Raw genomic sequence first — 21,704 nt, 5'->3', positions numbered from 1 at the left:
TTAACGTAATAAGCATTTTAATTTCTGTACTAATTTAATTCAAGCTTTATTGCATAATGTAAAATCATCCCGTCCATTCAATAGATGATACCCTGTACCAGATCAATCCCAATAATCCCATTCGCAACAGTTATATTAAATCACTTCATTACAACTGACAAATATGCAAAACAACAGTTCAAATAGTTATTTAAAGTGTCAAATCAATCACAAAAAGAACAAAATGATCAGTCTTTTTTTTTAAAAAACAAACAAAAAAAATACATTAACTTTCAGAACAAAAACTGAACAGTAGGCATGGGTGAAAAGTCAAGAAGTTGGACAACAAGAACAACAGTTCAGGTAAGTATAATAATACAGTTAACAAATTAAAACATCTTTTAAAAAATAAAGGTCATCCTTCAACAACAGGCATTAAGACAGTTCAAAGTGTATCCCAGAATAGATGACAGTTAAATGCTTATTTCTCAGCTGATCTAAACATTTGTGTGAATGACTCGTTTGTTTTCCTTGACAGACGGTTACGTTACATGTGATGAAGATAAAGCTACGTCCAAGTGTGAGTTTACACCAAACACTGGGCAGTACTTCGCCAGCCTGTCTGAACTGAGTTACACAAATACATTCTGTGGCACCTATTTTAATTGACTTTACTCTAAGAATGAGTTTGTTTTTCTCCTATTATAAGCACTTTGTGCACCCTTTAGTCTAATGGTGGGAGCACTAACGGCATCAGATGAGCCATTTCACAGCGTTTAAGTCTCCTGAATGTCCTGCTCCGTCCCCAATTAACAGCAGTTCTTCCACCTCTTTGTTATTCATCAACTGTCATCCCATTGAACGTGATAACTATAAACAAAACTCGACACAAAATGGTTAGATTTCAGCCATTACTTGAAATGGTTGGTTAAAAACTCCGGTGGTCTTTTAACAAACTGTTAATGTTGGTGGAAATATGAACAAGCTGAAATCATTTGGAAACAACAAAAACTCACCTATTTTCCATGCTTGCCTTCAGTCTAACAAAAATCAAACACTATGCCACTTAACAGGTTGGTTTTTTTTTTAGAAAAATATCCATTTACACACATTTAATAAAGCTTTTTCTCCCATAGTCTCTCTGCATGAAGCACTTTCAATAAAACAGATATGCTGTAGATCATCTCCTGTATCTGCCACACAGCACCGGCAGACATCAACACATTGATGTGCTCTGCGTGTGTGTTAATGTTTTCTGCCACGTTTCGGTGTTGACTCCATTACCAACAGCTGTAGAGCGGCAGAGTTAATGCAGCAGCATCTGTTTCAGGAAGAAATGGTTAATTTAAAGTATCCTCCCCCCGCCCCCCATGTTTAGCACAGCTACTTTACAGCCAACTAGTCTCCATATATTTCCCCAGGAAGCAGCTGTAGGTCTCTGTTCTGTGGACATCTGAAAGAATCTATCAGAGTGGACAGTATGCCTTCTATTCACTGTTTTCAAAGTTACATTAGGGTTGTGTGAAGTATAGATGATCACCAGCCAATTACATTCCTTCTTTCTATACAATCCAAGTCAAATGCATAACAGCAGATGTCTGATATACTGATTTTTTTTGCCAGACATGTTTTCATTCTACAGTAAGCTGATTCTCCGTGTTTTGACAAAAAAAAAAATCTCACCTGCTCAGGTGCTGTCAGTTGTATCACACTGTATCTTCCTCAGCAGATGGAGTAAGAGTACTCTAAGGACTTGTGAACTCATCATGCATAGTAGGACGATCCGTCTTTCTACTTGCAAAGTGCTGTTGAAGGCTGTGATGGATTTTAAGTTTTTCCCAACAGACAACAATTAACGTACACCATAAACCCTGTACAGTGCAGCACCTGATGAGACGTTTGTGTCGGCTACGGTAAACATTTTGCGTGTCTTTGGAAGCAGAACGGTAAGCCCTCCTTTGTGTCAGCGACTGAAGCCAAACTGACGACATGGATCACAACGACACGTCAACGCCAGGTTGAACACAAAGTGGACAAGAGATGATTTTTTTTCTTTTTGCACAGTGGATCTCCCCAAGTCTTTACAACCGGATGCCACCTAAGATTACATACAGGAGGAGTCAAACTGTCAGCAAGCAACTGTGTCGTCTGTTTGTTTGAATGTGCAAAATGCAGGGATGGGGCAGTCAGTAATTAGAATTTATCTTAATTTTTTCAAATGTGTGTATGGATATGCATGTGCAGTATGTATGTATTTAATTAAAATATATATTTAGCTTGAAGAAACCCCAGAGTGACCGTCTCCTCCCTGCATTTATTCCCACACAAACACATGTCAAAGATGTGACAAACATGATGCTTCCATTAAAATGAATCTCTCTCCAACTTTAGTTCCCTAAATCCTTTAAATCTTTCCAACTGTAACATTCAAACCAGTCTTTACAAGAACATCAATAGCTATTATCTTCTCTATTATCTAGTTTTGATCATAGTGGATGTAGTGATGACACTAAAGGGGTCAGAACTGCTCGTCGGGGGCCTGTTCTGTCACTTTTCATGTGAGCAACCAAGTGCAACACTATGAAGCCATGCCATGTCGTACAAACCACTCGGTCCTAACTTTACCATGGCGTCCTATTGGGCCGACTATGTGAAGCAGACATGTAGAACAGGTCATATTAAGTGGATTGTGGTTGTGATACTCGGGCTCTCAACAAAAACAAAAAAAAACACAGCTCCACATGGGACGGGTGAGACGTAAGAAATATTTGCAACACACACCACGAACTGAATGAATGGTTAGCAGTGTGAGCTCTCTGCAGCAGCACCGATGCATAATCATACATTCTTAAGAGAGAAATGACCGTAAATCACAGTTTAGCATAGTGCAACTCCTCTCTGGGTTGATAATTAACTGGATGTTTCTGCAGAGATTATTTATGGTAACAGAATATAATTTTCACCTAAAAGTATCTGTATCTAACTGCTTTTGCTTTTATTTTACAGGTCTGTTATTTAACTATAGAGAAAATATGAATTTATTTGAAAGAAAAGCTCAGAAAAGATTCTTTCATTTAGTATTACAAACATTTGTCTCTGTATGTTGAATTTTATGCTTACCCCTAGACTGATTGAACTTTTTTTGCATGAATACTCAGCACATTTGGAGATTACCATATCATTATTACCAAACCGCATAGTTCTTTCCAGGAAACTTCTTGGAAATTATTTGAAATTACAGACCCATTACAGACACAGACTTTTCTTTTTCTCTACCTGCAGCCAAGATGTGCAGTAATATGACTACGTAACTTTCCTGTAAGGCCACAGTTAATGATTATTCTCAGTCTAAATTAATCTTTCTTACAATTATTTTCTCGTTTTCTTTAGTTTATTAAACAAAAAAGACATTGGTGCTGCTGAAGACAGCTCGTAGCACAGAGCTGAAGTCAACTTTGAAAACAAATACTATCACAGTAACTACAAATGTTAATAACGAACCGTTCCATGTGAGACAAAACGAGCTGATCCTGATGCTGTTAATGAGTGTGGCGTTGCGTTGCTGGTTTTCCACCCAGTCAAACTCATGGCTCGGAGAATCATTTTAAAACACAGGACGTTTAGACTGCCACAGGTCCTTGTTTCCTTGCGAGTTCATCACAATACATTAACGAAATTCAATACAATGACATTTTGATCTCAGCCAGCTGTTTTCATTAAACAGGCACAGGTTTACCGCCTCTGCTGCCAGATTCTCTTACAATTAAAGCAGTTTGTTGGCATTCCTCATTACAACACAGGTGTAGGACTTTGCTGCAAATCAGTGATGTCACTGAAAAAAGGACAATTTCACAATTATGACAAAAACTATTCGCTTGGAATAAAAACAAGTGTGTGTCGATGAAAAGCAACTTTCAAAGTTTCCAGTTAAAGTTGAAACGAGAGGCAAAACAGACATCTGCCTTTTGTTTCCCTTCCCAAACAGATTCATTAGTATATGACTACACCTATAGTGCAGATAGTGGTGGTGTCATTTCTAGCAGAGGAAGCCAGAGACACATCTAGGGAGGGGGGAGGGGGGGGGGGGGGGGGGGGGTGAGAGAGGAAGGACGGGAGGAAGTGAGCAAGAGGGAAAATGAGGAGAGGAGTGAGATGGACTGAGTAAAGAAAAGGCACGACAGATTGAGTACAAAAAAAAAACCTTAACCCCTTTGTTTCACTAACACAGGAGTGAGCACGAGGCTTGTGGTGGCCGGTGCGTCGGTCATTGAGTTAGTCAGTCTGTAAGCCCTCTGCTCAGCTTACCTCCGGTGTCTCGGCGCGTCGTCCTGCTCGGTTAGCTACTAAACCTAATGACACAGTGATCGGGGTCTCAGGCAGGCTGGGAGGGAGAGTGAGTGTGTGTTTGTGTCAGAGAGAAAGGGCATCAAGGTTGGTCCTCAGTATTGTTCCTTGAAATGTTTTCTGTCTGTGTCAGGGGGGTGGGGGGCTGGGGTGTGGGGTCCTGCAGCCCTCAGCTCTCCTCGCAGTCGGCCTCTGTGGTGTGTGCTGTCCTCAGTATCGGTACATGTCGTAGGTACTGACCCATGACGAAGGAAAAGCCCATGTGGGAAACCTGCGGAGGATTTCCTCCAGTTGAGCAGTCCTCCTGTCTTGTCCGAAGAAATAGTGGGTGGAGATGGCGACAGAGATCATCCCGTCGGGGCCCGATGGGTCCGGGTCCCTCGGAGGCTGACGTAGGGGGAGAAATAAAGAACACTGTGAATGTCAGCGCAGGCGGTGAACATGTGAGAGCACCAGACCGGCAGAGAAATCACCTTGTCTTTAGCTTGATTATGCTGCATGTGTTTTAGCTTATGCAATGGATTTTAAAAGAGTCTTTAAAAGGTCATGGAGTGCAATAAAAAAAAAAGAAAAAAAAGAAAAAGGTTTTCACATGACAGCAACAAAATCCAACGGAATCTGCCAGGAGCTATTCTCCTGCATCGCTGACTGAGGTGATGTGCGGAATGAAAAGAATGACATAAAAAAAACCTAAGCATTTATCTAAGATACTTATTCGAGTTAGATGAATATCTCTCATGTTTGTATGCTAAATATGAACTTGGAGCTAGGAGGAGGTTAGCTTATCTTAGCATGAAGATTGCAAACAAAGGGCAAGCAGCTAACCTGGCTCTGTCCAAAGGTAAAGAAATCCACCTACCAGCACCTCCTACATGTCGATATATTCCTTTAAATACACGGATTATAACAAATCTACATTACTGACTGATACTTTCAATATCTACATTGATAGAAGGTTTGTTAAGGAGCATTTTCTGTCAAAATGTTTTTCCTTCACAACTAATAATTGACACTGACAAACACTGATGCTGTCACAGATTATCTCCATGACCCTTAATCTGCAGACAGTACCTGTATTTCAAACCAGAAGATCCATGTGGGGGCGTCCAGGCCGTGGGAATAGAAGACAAAGTATTCTCCGCTCAGGTCGAACTGAGGCGTCCCGTCACCGAAGGACCACGTGGAGAGGCTGGCTCCTTGGTGAGGCATCAGGTACAGGGACATGTGGCTGGGGCCTGCAAATGACAGGTCAGGACACAATTTAACATGAACATATATGCCACAAATACACATCCGGATCATCCAGTTGGGAAATGAATGTATCACGTTATTAGTAGTTTATATCTGTACAGTGGCTGTACTTTAAAAGAACTGCTTGGCACCAGAAACCCCAAACTAAATGTGCTGACATTTTAACAAAAAAATTAACGTTTGCAAATGCCTCTACAGACATAATCTTAGTGCTGATGCAAACTCTCTTTTCCAATTGATGTGTTACTGGATATTTTCAGTATGCCCTGTCTCTGAAGATGCTGCTGTCTATCAGCCAAGTTTCTACTGCACCGGTCATATGGCTCAAGTCCAACTGAAGTCACATGGCATTGGTGTTGAGTTGCAAGTCTCTTTTTTTTTTTTTTTACTTGTGTCTCTTATCTCTGCCTGAAAGTAGTGAAAGTAGTGTTTTAGTGTAGTATTGGATTTGTTGATATGGCTACATAAAGTGCTCCTGACCTTTCACACTGAAGGTCATTTTGATCGTCCCCCAGCTTGTCTCCTCTCTGGACAGCAGGCTGAACTCCACAGGAGAGCTGGGAGACACTTCTGGAGCAGGAAGGTACCAGTTCTTCCTGCAAATACACCAAAATACTTAAACGGGACATGTTATGCTACTTTTCAGGTGAGTACTTGTGTTTTGGGTTTCTACTAGAACAAGTTAACAAGCATTACTGTTAAAAAAACACATATTTTTCTCATATGTCTGTCTGAATATACCTGTATTTACCCTCTGGGCTTTTCCAGTAAGGGGTCTTAAAGAGACAGGAGCTTTCAGACAGTCTGCTCTGATTTGTCAGCGTTTCTGGATCTTTCACAGCAGCGCGCTTAGTGAATCTGCACCGTCATTGCAGCCAGGGAATGACTGTAACAGCACTGTAGTGGAACTTTCTGCCTAAATATAGTATAGTTGTGACACGGTACAGAAGTCCTGACAGCTCGTTTAAAGACACAGTGTCTGACTAGGGACTGTGTGCACTTCAATGAGGATTGAGGGTTTTGATATTTTCACAGTATTTATACATGAAGATAATTACATCAAGCTAATGAGGACAAAAGCATGGAAACAATGTTTTCATGGCTGTGTTACTGACTTGCTGAGGAACTTGACAGGCAGGAACCAGGGATAACCACAGAAGGGCCGGTCCTCACGGCAGCTGGTGCGAACACTGTCGTTTATCTCAGGGATGTGGGGTGTGATGTGCTGTATGCCTGTGTAGTCGAAACTGTTGATCCACAGACCCGAGTCTTGGCTCTCCACCTGACCCTGGAGATTGTGAAAGGTCCGTGTTGTATGCTGCAGGAGGATGGATGAAACATTTTTCATTTACTTCTTTCAAGCGCAACATTTTCCTTCAACCTGTCTCGTTCCGCTGCCTCTTTACAGAGTGATTTTCTGCACTGCTGCCAAAATTACTTAATGGAGCTCTCTGTGATTTACATAAACAAGTGGAGGAAAACACATGGAGAAATGTCATAGCGTGCCGTGTCCCAGTTACAAAAAATACATGCTATATAGGGCTTTGTGTTTCACAGATTTGAATCATGCAAGCAGGGGCAACAACAAAACTGTTGTTTCCCCTCTTTTGATGTATTGTCTTGCTGCAAAAAACAATTCCCCTTCAGGGACAAATAAAGTTGAAGCTGAAGAGTAAATGCGTATGTTTCTGTCCATATTAGTGCTTCTGTGTGTGTGGTGGGACTTTGAACCTGCAGGAAGACTCGTTTTGGCCGAGGGCTGTCTGGACTGTCTGAATAAGGAAACAGGAGGCCACAGGACATCAACAGGAACGTGGTGATGAAGACTGAGCCCAGACCAGCCAGGATCCACTTAGTGCTCCGTGCCAAGTAGACAAAATGCAGCTGAGAAGGGCAGAGAAATTTGATATGTAACTGGAGTGGAGGAACAATCTACATTGCATTCTTTTTGAAACTACAACAAATATGAGAACATTTTCTGTGAAATGGCAGATTATTAATTAAAAATATCCTGTAAAGACAAATATCCAAATAAGCCAGCACTTGCAAGATTTATATAAACTTTTACTGCCCTTCAGCCGTTGGTTTGCTTATCTGAAGTCAAATAATTAATGTCAACAACACATTGCTGCCAGAAGCTTGGCTTACACAATAAAACATGTTTGGTCATGTGTATTCTGTTCTGCATAAACCTCCCAATGTAATTTCAAGGTGATTCGGTTGACAATAAAAAAAAAAAAATCCCGATTCTTTATTTGTTGTTGTACAAATGTGGGATTACTCACAAAGAAGGAGGAGAGGAAAATGGTTGTCAGGGTGACGAGGGAGGCCATCACCACCTCAGGGGGTATCTCGGTGCCGCTGCGACCCATGATAGGTGTGAAAATCTCAAACACCACCCAGATGAGGAACATGAAGTGGACGTAAGGCAACGTCAGGCCCAACAGATAGAGCATGCTGTACTTCACTGATGCTCCTGCAGAAAGATGGAGAGGTTACTGTACTGAAGTGAAGGAATAACACACAACTTCTTACTTTCAACTCAGTTCTACTGTGCCCCCATTTTGTAGTATTTTTTTAAATGTGCCTATAAATGAGCATTCATTGGGAATAAAGTTGAGTGTTTACCTCTGTGTTTAAACTCTTTTGCCAGCAGCAGTTTGGTGGCCAGGGGGAAAGCCACCATTAGCATTGGTACATAGGCTGAACACAGGCCCTGCTGGGTCAGCCACACCAGGCTGCAGCACCATAGCAACAAGCTAACGTCAAAATAGAGATCACCCAGCTCCACCAAACGGACACCCTGCATGGAAAACACACACATACACACACAACAGCTCAACATAAGGGGGGATGTGCATGTGCAGATTAGAGACTTTAGTGGGATGTAGTATGCTGTATCTTGCTTTGTGTTAGGAGTCATGATGTGCATTTGAGTAAAAAAATATACTTGTTGCTTTGCCAAAAAAAGAAACTTTGGTGATTGAAACCTGTTGACAGAGAGGAATTCTAATAGTTTTTGTCTATGAAGTGTGTGTGTATGGGGGGGAGGGGGCATCACATACTCCTCACTCATCACAGAAGCAGCCTCTGATCAGTTGAGGTTGTTTCAAAGGCGACTTGTATAAGGAGATCATATCTGTTGGACAGTTGGCCATGCTTTTAATTACAAGACTGTAGTCTTACAGTCCTTGCCTAATATACACTCAACATCCACCAAAAATAATATTACTAGGGACGCACCAATTGTGAAATTCTGGGCTAATACTGATGTTTAAAATAACAATTTGTCTGATAGCTGATGCTAATGTTTTTTTGTTGTTGTTTATTTTCTTTTTGGTGTTATTTATTCCCCCTTTTGTACCAGGAAAACAAAGAAATCTTCATATTAAAAATATAACTGAACTGTTTTAAAGCCATTCATTACACTATCTTTGAATGAGCACAAATTCAATCACACAAACAACCTTTAATATAATCTTCTTTCATATGATTTTGAAGTCACACAATATTTAGCCAGCAGATAAATACCGGCCACTGCAATCGGTGAATGTCATCTTATTTGGTAGTCAGCAAGGTCCAGTCGATACCGAAGTCTAGTTGCTAAATCGGTGCATCCCTAAATATTATATACATCTCGTTGAATATCAAATCACTGCAAATGAGACACTCACTAACTCTGAAGATAAATAGTAAACAAGAACAAGGAATCAATGGTTTGACTTGGTACTTCCCAGTTCCTACAACAGGAACTTTACATCATCGCCACAGTTGAGAGGCTTGCTGCAATATTTAGTTACAAAGGGCAACATCCTACACAGGGCAGTATTGTTTGGTTAAAACGAACACAAAGATCACAGCTCTGCTCTCACATTGCCTTCTGGGTGGATGGTGTTGATGAATCAATACGGTACATCAGGCAAAAAAAGACTGGAAACCACTGAACCAGAATTCCAAATTATGACTAGCCAACCAATTTGCAGTGTTCTTTAAAAAAGGGGCTGTACTCCAAGTAATGACGAAAGGTGGGATAGGGTTGCCACCATATGGCTCTCACATGCTGTTCCCCAAATCCTGCCATTTTTTTCAATAACAAACAAACAAACAACAGAGAAACTAGGATAACATCTCACACACACAGATGCTCAAGGATGATGCCATTACTCTACTATATCTTCACATAGCAAATGCTTGTTTGCTGCTATATTAATGTTCACAATAAGTACATCTCCTTTTTGACCTTAGACAATTTCTGTCCGCTTGAAATCCGACTCCTTTTCAAAGAAAATACCATTTAAAATTAGGCCAAAGATGTGTTGTGCTCTTTCAATAGAGTTTTTCTTTCATTGGCGATGAAGCCTCACGTGGTCTGGCACAAAGGTTAGTCTGTGAACTTACTGGAAAATGGCCATGAAAAGCTGGAATTCATAATGTGGTTAGTGACAGGGGAAAATAAATATTCTGTAATACTTTCAATCTCAAATAAATACTTATGTACTAAATACCAGACATATAATATGTCAGCTGAACTGCAAGTAGCTGTTCCTACACTGCCTCTGGAAATGCAAGAATAGGCTTTGCTCAGCAGGCAGAGATGCTAACACCTGACAGCTGGAAAACTAAAGTGAGACAGATCAATAAATGCTTATTTGGTGAACAACTTTGTACACGTGACTGACAGATGACTGCTGGTCTGACACCGCTACAGTTTCACACACGCGCACAGACACACAAAGAGCTACTATTCTGTAATCATCGTGGAGGAAGAGGAACCGTCTAGCTGTCTCCCCTCTGCACTTTAGTCCCCATTAAATATGAGCTCAACGAGTAAACATAAGATATAGGCTCAAGAAATAATGACTTGATCTTCTAAAGATCAAATAAAATATTAAACAAAAGTGCTCACAAAACATCTGCAAAATGATCTTTAACCTGCAGATGTTTTGTGACCACTTTTAGTTCATACAAATATATATATACACTACTAAAAAACCCAGGTGTTAAACAATTAAGTGGATGGTGTGGATGGTCATGACATCTGAAATACCCCTCCCTTTCACCTTTTCTATAATTAAATAATTTAATTTTATAGTGCGAAATTACAAGGCACATCTGCGCTGTTTCCTGCACTCTATGGTTAAAGTTCTGCATGTGCACACACTGTCTGCCCTTTATAGTTAAAGTCCAAAGATAAAGGAATAGTAAATATTCTGTGAAATATTTGCTTTCTTGTTTTAAGTGTTTTATGAGAATAATGAAACAATTCTCACATTTGTCTCTTTAATATGAAGCTGGAACCAGAAGATCCCCAAAGAAATTTAAGTCAAACTGTTTAAATCAGTCATAGGTTAGCTTAGCTTAGCATAAACTCTGGATGCAACAGCACCTTTGGGGGTGCTGATAGTGGAATTTGCAGGGGGACACAGGGTAGTTGCAATAAAGCAAATAAACCTATTTCCCAAAATATCGAGCTGTAACTTTAAAAGAAGCCCTACATTAAAAACTCCACTTACTCCGTAGTACAAGTTCTTGGCCAGTGTGTGAATGAGGATCATCTTGCCCGTGGCAGCCGTCCCATACAGGCAGATGGAGGCGTAAAAGTGGTTGTACCAAAACATGGAGCGGCCCAGCAGAGTGACGAGCAGAGCAACAATCAGAACTGCCAGCAGGGTGACGAACCAGCTCAGGACTGCTACACCTGTGGCACAGGCCAGATCTCGAACGTATCGGCCACCTGAGAAAGATATGGACGAATGACAAATGAAGAATGAACACAAGGAAATGCTCATCCAACTCTTCTACATAAAAAAATGAAACAACCTTTTGGATTTGGCACACATTCAGTACAGGAAATGACATAACAGGCATCCACCGCAGGAAATAGCGACCTACCCCTGTTGCCTGGTTGAGAGGCTTTCTTGGCCAGATAGAGGAAGGTGGCTGTGGCTACCATGTAGTTGAGGATGGTGCCAACACGGGCTGGGTAAGCCACTACGACTACCCCCAGTAGGTCAAAAAATACCATGTTGCCATGACGATACTCTGAGGAATCGGACAATTTCTCTGACATTACCAGGTACCTCAGGACTGCCAGGATGTTGTCGCCTGAAAACAGGAAATAAGTTTCAAGGTGAAATGTAGCACAATGAAGCTCTGTTGCCTTAAGCTGCATTGATTGATTTCAGTAGGAGTGTGTCAGCAGGACATGATCCTCACTTAAAACCAGGACTGGATAGGAGACAATATGAATTCATGGAAAGAGATAAACTAAGGACAGATACTGACTTTACCCTATTGTGTTTTTTTAGGTTCCACCATCTGTATTTCTACCCCTACAATCAGAGGAAGGAAATAATTAATATGATTGAAAATAAAAGTGATAACTTCACCATCATATGACAGAAAAGGCTCATCCTTTATAGAGCGGACAAATGCAGGAGACATATTTTACAGATGACTCAGTATAGCCTTCTGACCTGCAGGAACAGGCTACAAGAAGGCAGACAGTATTTTCTGCAGCAATAAGACCATGTGCATAAGGACACCATGTAAATAGTAAAAATATTAGCAAATTAAAATATGTTACTGTGTATTCAGCCTGACAATCTCTGCTTGCATCATCAATTACATTAACAGTTATTTAAATGTTCAGTTTTCACATTGTAAAAGGGCTGCCCGATTATGGTAAAAATCATAAATATTGTTTAAGAATATTGCAATCACTATTATTTTATACGGTTACTCATAGATTTTAGAGAAATCATGCATTTATTTTATAAATAATATAAAAATCTATTTACAGCTGAAAAGGCGCTGAAAAGGGGTGCACTGGATTTAAAACAAAGCACGGCACAACAATTGTTTATGTCGATTATCTGGTTTTCACAATCGTCAGAAGCCAAAATTGTAAAATTTGATGAGTTTCCCTAGTATGTAAACACTAAAAGATGTTTCAGGCTGGAAATTATACTTGCTCAGCATCATGATCCTGCACATACAACACTATACTCTCCCACACACTTCTACACCCTCTTACATGTACAATAATATGTATACTGCCTGTCATAATCTCCTACATGCATTAATATTCTCTCAAACTCAGAATCGTACTCCTATCATTTCCCATGACATACAGTATTATGTAAAGGAAGATGCATACATCTCACTCATATATGGTATAAATGGTATAGATATACAACTGTTGTACATTAGAATATAGGACACATAGAGCACACTTCATTAAATTGGCTACAATCCCAATGTTTAATGTAGATGAATAATCTGATTATGATCAGTAAGAGGTTGCTGTGTGGGTTACTGCCTCCCAAGGCCAAGTTTGTTTTATCTGTGCTGCCCTATGTACTGATGCCGGCATGTCTGCACAGTTAACGACACACACACACACACACACACACACACACACACAAGACAAAGCTCCATTGTTCTTCCGCCTGGTAGGCTCACTGTGGACTTGAAGTATAAACAACTGAGTGTACTACATCTACTTTTTTCACTGCTCAGCTGCAAAACTCTCTTTTGTTATTTACCAACGTTCCTTTCTATTTTCTTCCACAGTACCATTTAACAGGTACTGTATATCACCATTCTCTTGATTATCTGCATAATAACATCTTTAAAGAGAGAAAGATTTGATTTTAACAAAAGTGATGCTAGCCTTACACCTTTTCCTCCTCCGCTGCCCCGTGCCGTTTCTACTCTCCAACATACAAAACGGATCTACCTCCTTCTCTAACAAACTAAAAATACCTACTGTACCTACTGTACTCTGAAATCACACTTTCTCTCTCTAATAATTTATGCCTTACTTAGTGAGTTACTGTACACAGAAGAAGAGGAGAGATGTCCAGTAGCTGCTGACGAAGAGAGGAAAGATGCCAACTGTCTCAGGTTTTTAGTGCTGACTGACTGGAATATCTGCTACGTAAAGCAAAAATAATTCAGCAACACAGATGCATGAGGTAAATGAGGGCACGAAAGGACAGCATGCGTTTGTGTCTGTGACAGAAAAACAGCATTGGCAGCTGTTTTTAACCACATCAATTTATTGTTGCAGTGACCGCTCTCTCCTTAACGGTCAGACAGAATCTATTTGCAGCGAGTGTTAAATAAAAGCATAGCATAACACCTATTTAAGTTTAGCATGTATAGGTGTGTTGGCGGTCATGTAAATGCATGTGTGTGTGTGCGCGTGTGTGTGCGTGTGCGTGTGTGTGTGTGTGTGTGTGCTGCGTACCGGCTCTCTGTATCGAGTCTGTCAGGATCCTGTCAGCAGTGTCGTACTTGGTGTGATAAATGAAACCATTTTCAATGAAAGCCAGATCAATGCCTGTAAAAAATGAAATGCAGGTTAAAAAAAAAAAAAAGAAGAGAGCAAGAGACATAAAATAAATGCACCTCTACATTATTTTAGACTTTAACACAGAAGGCTCCATACTACTATAATATATAGTACTCTGAAGATTGTCCTGCATTACCTGGGATGTTACCAAAGTCCCTGTAGATGCGGAAGTCGGTGTCAGAAGGGATGATGCCACTCTGAAAGACCTCCTGGCCAACCACAGAAGCGAAGGGGTGTTTGGCTGCATGAACGTAGGCCTGGACCAGCCACGGGTTCTCTGGACCTTTTGGAGAATAGGAAGAAAATTATATTTTATTGCCTGGACAGTTTATCGTTAGGTTCTTGCTCTGTCTTGGTTACCTCTAGCTGTTTTTGGTTTTGCTGTTGTAGATATCAAAGCTTGTTTAATGTTTAATGTTTAACACCGCAGGAACCATAATCAGTCTGCTGCGAACAATCCACACATATACAGAATGTGACAACCAGCCAAATGTTTGGAACAAGGCCATATACTGTAGGTGTAAAATGCAAAACTAGATAGTTATTCTCAGGACTGCAACTCAACTTTAGACAGTTCACAGAAAAAAAACAACTGCATTGCATTTATTTGCACACTCTTCCAGTTACAGGATGAAGAGGTATTGATGATGGGTTGCACACACAAACATGTGCAAAAACAAACATGAAGAGGAGACTAGAGGGAAAACATGCTAAAAAGCAAACTGGAAAAGCTTGTTAGAATCTTTGTTTGTACAATACCTGTTTGGAAAACAACCTCCTTGCCTCCAACACCTGCAGCCTCCAAGTTAATGAAGGCTCGCACCTGCTTGGCCCATGGATGCTGAGTAATGAAACCGTGACTGGCCTGATGGGGAGAAGGAGTAAAAAAAGGAGACAGAGTTAGCAAGAGAGAAAGTAAGAATGTAACAGAGGAAATGGGGAAAACAAAAAGAGAATTATAATACATTTTAAATTAAATGAAAATCCAAAGTGGTGAAGGCGGGCTAGTCTGACATCAAAAGTGTAAAATATGTGTCCTTGTCACTTCCTCTTACCTGCAGGATATTTTCCTCTGCTCCATTAAAGAGGAAGATAACGCCATTATGAAGAGGAGTGGACTGGTTGGCCAGAGAATGGAGGACTTCCAGCATCACTGCACAGCTCACTGCATCATCACTGGCACCTAAGACAAAGAAACTAGTGTGTGTTTGTGTGTGTGTCAGAAATCCTAAAAACCTGCTCTGGCTTGCCTTTCACATTTGTATCAGGCAACAGAAGCCGCTTGGCTTGGAATTTACACACAGAGACAAGCAATTGTTCACCAAGCAATTGCTTGCCTAACTGTCTCGACCCAGTGATTCAGTTTGAGATTAAAACACATGCAGGTGATGGAGTTGATACCACTGATGTACTTGAGAATAACACAAACAAATGAGAATGAAGGGAGTAGGCTCCGAGTGCATACATGTGAAGAATGCGACTAGCTGGTAAAAACCCAGCTCCCACTGCTTGTATAATGGCACGAGCAAAAAGGAAAAGGGGTACTAGTGAGAAGAAAAGAAAAGAGCAGAGCATGGGAACAGGGCATGTGATGTGGAAAGATTACACAGGTTAGTGATGAGGAACACAATTTACTGAGAAACGGAAAAAAAGGAGGGGGGGGGGGGTAAATGCCCAAAGATCCAAACTGAGACATCATGTGCTCCAGCTTTCTGGATTGAATATGTTCAGTAGGTGGGGGTGGGAACTGTCTGGGTACCATTCAGGCTCCTGTCACTGCCACTAATGTCAGCAACATATTAGCCGATGTCCACAAAACGTTCTGAGAGTTTAGAAGGTGGCGAGTACAAATCAAAGAACTGAATAGTTCCCCTGTACAGCTATAAACTGGAAAGAAATGTGAAGTACTTTGACTTCAATTATCAGTTTGCTGTGCTGACAGTGTTTGCCTGTACATTTACTAAACAAAAATAAAATATGTGCAAGACAGTGTGCTACCACTTTGTTGTTTCTTTTTTCCGCTATTATTTTTAGCATGAACACGTGTTTAGAATTCCAAGAAATCCAAGGCTTGGCAGGCAGCAGTGGACATGAAAGTTTATGTGAATCTTCCTGGTCCACACCTTTTAGATGTATTTCCTTTATGCTGGTGAATCTGTGTGTGCACATTTTTGTGGATGTGTGTGGAGAACTAGGTCTCCCCAACAGGCTCAAGGGTGTGGAGTGAAACAGCGAAAATTCATTATTCACCACAAATAACTTGAGACTATGTAGCACAATTTGCTCTCTATCATCAACAAACACTGATATCGCTGTGCAGACTCAAAATAATCAGGACATGTACATTTTCTGGATTAGCTGAATTTCAAACTGTGTGGTCTACATTATTACAGTGCACAATATGGAGCACAAATGGGAGTATTTTCATCATAAAACACCTGAGAACTTGCATCAAGAGCTGCAGGAGTCCACGGCCATGCTTGCAGCTCTGTGGGGTTGTATTGTGGCACAGATATGCTTAAAGGGTAATGCTTAACAGGTATATTGTTTACCACATTCACCATCTTAGTTTAGTGTGTTATTCCTGCTAACATTTGCTAATTTGTACTAGTCACAAGGTAAAGCTGAGGCATCTGGGGAATATGCATGTCTGGACTAAATGTCATGGTAATGCTTTCAATAGTTGTTGAGATATTTCAGTCTGGAACAAAGTGGTGGAGCAACATTTCAATTAGGGATGCACAGATACAGATACTGATATTGGGTCGATGTTGACTCAAATAGCTGGATCGGTATCGGTGATTATGGGGCTGTTCTATTCAATTCAGTTATTATTACACATTATTATAATTATAAAGAACAATTCAGTAAATCTTTATCTTTGTACTAATTTGCTTCATTTTATTTAACAAAGTCTGGAAAGCAGTGTTTACATCAAGCCTGCTGGTGCATTTCACAAAAAAGAATGGTCACTTCCACATAGTGAGGCATAAATAACGGATCAGCACTCAGCATCGGTCAATCCCCAAACCCCAGGTATCGGTATGGGTATTTGTATCGGTCTGAAAAAGTCAGATTGGTGAATGCCTAATTTCAATCCCCAGAGCCACGCTAGTTAAAAATGAAAATACAAAAAACAAAAGGAATCTACTAGAGTCCTTTTCAGTCACAGGACAGGACACAGCTATTAAACCAAAATGAGGAACCACAGATTCACCGTTTTAGATACAAGTGATGGTACATGAGAGGTTGCAACAGAAAATGTGATAAGTTGCGATCAGTTGAAAAAGAAAGATCTGATAAAAATATACTGGAGTTATTGTTCAAATATATATTCTATTTTATTTATTTTATGTCCTTCCCTTTCTAGTAATTCGAGTTCAGCAGACGGGTGTGTTAATACTTTCTGCATGTACCTACATGCAAACTAAGCCCTCATTCCCTTTCAGTGTCTTATCTCAGAGCTCTCATACAGGAGGCAGAGTTCTTCTACAGAAGGAGCAAAGTTGTCGTACCTGGACTGTTGGCCACTGTGTCAAAGTGGCAGTTGGCTAGCATGAAATGCTGCGCCCCACCCTTAGGCTCCAGCCTGACAACAATGTTGGTGACACGGTCATAGAAGCTGGTGAAGCCTCCGAGGAAGTCAATGGAGAAAGTGCCGGTGGGACGCTGCACATCTACCGTGAGCTGATGGGGGCCTGCTGCGGTCTCAGCCTGGATGTCCTCAATCTTCTCCAATAAGTAGCCCACTGTCAGGACTTCATTCTCATGGCTGCCCACTGGCCGAGGGCCGACACTGGTGATCTGCTCCAAGTGCTGTCTAGATAGAGAAGAGAAGAGTGTAAAGAGAGAAAGAGAATATTGTGATGCTGAATTTTGAAGGAGTAGAAAACCAAGCCTACTTGTTCCATCACAACATATCTTATGTTCAATGTTACTATAAAAGACAACGAACCATTGAGGTGATCCTTATTCTTTTTAAAAACCACTTTGAGGTTTCAAAACTTAAACTAGGTTAAATATGTTTCCTGAGGACGTGAGTGTGCTCGCTGACGCGGTTGCAGACATGCACACACAGTTTGTGCTTGTGTTAGTGTGGAAAAACCTCCTACAACTATAACTGATGCAATATACAGGAGAGCAGATACTTGAGTGATACAACGGCTACTGCTTGCTGACAGTTAAAATGATTAGCTGAAGTGAAACCAGGTTCAAGTTCAGATATCTCCACAGACTCTGGTGTTTATGAACTTGTCTTGATTGTGAGCCTGTTTAAACAGTGTGTCCTTTTCTGGTTTACCTTTTTTAATCTTTTAAGAGTTCAGACGAACAATTACACACTTATCATTTTCATTTATGTCAGACATTGAAAGGGGTGCTGGCTGTGATGACTGTAAAAATATCCTTTTTAAAATGTCCTTTTACCCAAATATTGCTGATTTAAATGAAGTTTTTTGCATAAAGGTAAAGCTATAACGTATAGATTGATGTGACAGTTTTAATGGTTGTTCAAAAAAGAAAGCATCCCATCCCAAAGTCTTGAAGAGAGATTGGAACAGCTTCATAAACACTGGCTGAATTAGAAATTTGGGCGACGTCGGTCTTTCACATTCTGAACTGGGTGGGGAAACTCTTTTGTCAATATGACCCTACTAAAGAAAGGACTAGAACTAAAAGTAATGCATTTTTCATTCAGTTTTAAAAATAAACAGGTGTATCCCGTCTTTGTTATGTTAGCCGAGTCCTGAGTTGGGACCACACATTCTCTATTACTCTGATCTGATCTTCATTGCACTCACTACATTGACTCTTAAGTTAAAAAAAAGCAACCCATATGGTGCTAGTCGTCATGGTGGGGGAAGCCATGTGTTGTAGTCCAGCTGTCAAGAGCATAGAACGAATACAGCAAGTGTTTGTTTTCCTTTTGCTTTAGAAAGTCACAAAGTCCTCCCTTACATGTAGTTTCTTGTAATGACAAAGTGGTACCAAATAATAATGAAAGTGTCTGAACTGCTGCTTCCACTCCATTTTCACAGCAGTGTCTCAGGCACAGTTTTATGCTCAGGCTCATAATTCAAATCTGGATTGGCATGGCATTGAGTGGACTCATGAAAGCCATGATTGTTACCAAAGAAGCTCAGAGCCCTAATCAGTTCAATGCAGCATGCCTGACTCATTTATAGAGCAACCAGCTAAATGATGGCGAATCCAGTCTCCCAGCACTGTCAAGAGCCGCCCTGCAGACCGCAGATTCACTGCCATAATCCCTGAATATCTTTCTCACAGGGACAGAAAATCTGATAAAAGCTGCTGCACTGTGAAGTCGAGGAGATTTTCAATCTGAAAATGTTGCAGCTTCTTGGATTGAACAGATGGTATAATGTTTTTTCACAGTCGCACAGGCTGCATCTTATCATTAATAGTTTTCTTTTTCATATTCATGCTCTATACATATCAGAAATAAAAAGTACTCATCAGAAAGGTACAGACGAGTTGATTCTCTAAATTGTCATAACTCATGATTACTGGCTTAACTGGGATTTTTTTTTCATTTGAAAAACTGACCAAACATTTAGCCTTTAAAATGTCATGAAGTAGTAAGAAACGCCCACTGAAAGTTCCCAGAAGAGCCTAAATTGACATTTTCAAATTAGGGCTGGGCAAAATGGAGAAATGATATTGATATTGTGACAATATTGTAGGGGTTGACTCTGGTGTGGAAAAGGCACTTGCCATATAATAATAATAATAATAATAATAATAATAATAATAATAATAATAATAATAATAATAATAATATCTTAAAATCGTAGTCTCATATCACAATATTTCAGTTTTGAGGTATTGATTTACTGCCCAGCCCTACTTCAAATTGCTTCTTTTCTCCCACCACAGGGCCCACAACACAAATATATTCAGATGACAATGATATAAAACTGAGAAAAACACTGATTCCTGTCATTTTAACGTATTTACATAATGAACTTCCTGTTTAAAAGTCTTTACGTAAGGAATTTTGAACTCCACTTTGAGTATGAATGAAATGTGGTATACAAACACACTTTCCATATGTTGCCTTACCTACCAAAACATCCTTGGCTACTTTTTGAGCTTATTAAATGAATGGTTTGAATGATAGGTTTGTAGAATAGTATTCAGGGTTCCTACACCTTGTCCAAAGTCAAATTCAAGCACTTTTCAAGGTGCATTTTCCTGCTTTTCCAGCACCTTACAGCTGAGGTAAAGTACATACAGTATCTGTAGAGGCTACAGTACAATACTCAGTAGAATTATTGCACTTGTTTGTCACATTAAATCAGTTGTTGACAAATGAAAATAAAACTAACTTGAATAAACAGATCAACAAAAATAATAATCACCAATTATCTTTATAATCTGTTAATCATCAAGTTATTTTTCATGCAAAAATGTCAGAAACTGCTGTTTTCAGTCGCTCAAATATGGAGACCTTCTTTTCTCTGTTATTATATGATATAAAGCATCACATACAACATACATTTCAAGCAGTTTCAAGTGCTTTATTCAAACCTTGACAACACCACACTGAATGTCAAGTGTTTTGAGGATTTCCAGCAACCGTACAAACCCTAAGAACTATAATACCTCGGGTCATATAACACGCTTTGTGCAGGGGAACCACATTTAAAGACCAGTCCTACGGGCTCCTGTACCTCTTCTCTCCAGAGACTCTCTAACCGTTACAAACCGTTGAAACACCTGTGTGTCCTGCAGGTTACCTTGGAGGTAATAGGTGGAGGTGGAGGGGAGGGGACACCCGGTAGTGGTTTCTAGGCGGGTCTGTTGCCAAACTAGAGGAAAGGTTAGCTAGGCTTCTGCTTATCCAAGAAAAAATGGGAGTACTAAGGTTCAAAACTCACCTAGCTCTCACCGGGTTGAACTCGCCAGTTGGCTTTCCAATAACGAGCTGCTGTAACGACAAATGAACGAGTCCCCACAGCACCAAAATAAACACAGAGACCAGGGAAGCCGCCAGCCCTTCCCGCAGCAAATACAGGCTCACTTCGGGCTTTCTCTTCGGGTCACCGCTGTAGCCGTTATCCCCGCACCGGTCCCGGGGACCGTTGTCATCTTGCGCTACATAATTCTGTGTCCCGAAGGTTTTTATTCTCCTGACAGTGGTGTCGCTCTCCATTTTTTTTGACCCAGCGGTACATCAGCTGCAAGCGTCGCTCTCAGGCGTCGCTTTCCTTTTCTTTTTTCTTTCTGAGCGACTGACGGATCGCGCTGAGGGACAAACTTCAATGAGAGGGGCGGGCGAAGCGCTTGGAAATGAGCAGCAGACAGAGGAGGGGGAGAGGATGTTTCACACGCTGGCATTTATGTTTCCCATACGGGCATAAGACAGCAATAATAAATAATTCTATTAAATATTGCCACATAACCCCTGTAAACTCAAAACATGTCTTTTTTATTTTTATTGTTATTATTATTTTTATTACTTTTTCATTTTTGCTTACATGTTCCAGAGTGATACACAACACCAACAAATATTTCTAAATGTGGAATTAATCATACCATAAATTAAATTGTACAAAGACAGCTAAACGGGAATGAAAAAAGCAATGAATAATAACAAAAACAAAAACGTATGGGGTCTGCTAAACTAAGGGAGTACATTTGAAATGCCTATATAGTCTAATATTTTTTTTTACCAATTTATTATTTTTGAGTTTTAAGTTTTCAATAGTGGTCGTTAAACGTGTTATAACCCTTCCTCTTTGTATAGATT

General features: G+C 40.3%; 1 protein-coding gene across 1 annotated transcript; it reads right to left on the bottom strand.

The window, feature by feature from the left end:
• Window positions 1-47: 47 nt before the first annotated feature.
• On the bottom strand, window positions 48-21,128 carry ermp1 (endoplasmic reticulum metallopeptidase 1). The gene is made up of 15 exons (XM_083930088.1): window positions 20,833-21,128; window positions 17,449-17,753; window positions 14,989-15,116; window positions 14,693-14,798; window positions 14,070-14,216; window positions 13,829-13,921; window positions 11,467-11,679; window positions 11,088-11,308; window positions 8,203-8,377; window positions 7,860-8,050; window positions 7,306-7,458; window positions 6,690-6,892; window positions 6,055-6,170; window positions 5,395-5,558; window positions 48-4,710 (listed from the first exon to the last, which is right to left on the bottom strand). Exons 1-15 carry the CDS (start codon window positions 21,105-21,107, stop codon window positions 4,534-4,536), a joined length of 2,667 nt encoding a protein of 888 aa, XP_083786214.1. The 5' UTR covers window positions 21,108-21,128; the 3' UTR covers window positions 48-4,533.
• Window positions 21,129-21,704: the final 576 nt, after the last annotated feature.

The sequence above is a fragment of the Echiichthys vipera genome (assembly GCF_963691815.1).
Source record: "Echiichthys vipera genome assembly, chromosome: 16".
NCBI lineage: Eukaryota > Metazoa > Chordata > Actinopteri > Perciformes > Trachinidae > Echiichthys > Echiichthys vipera.
Note: the sequence above shows the minus strand (reverse complement) of the source record. Positions and strands in the feature narration are given on the sequence as shown.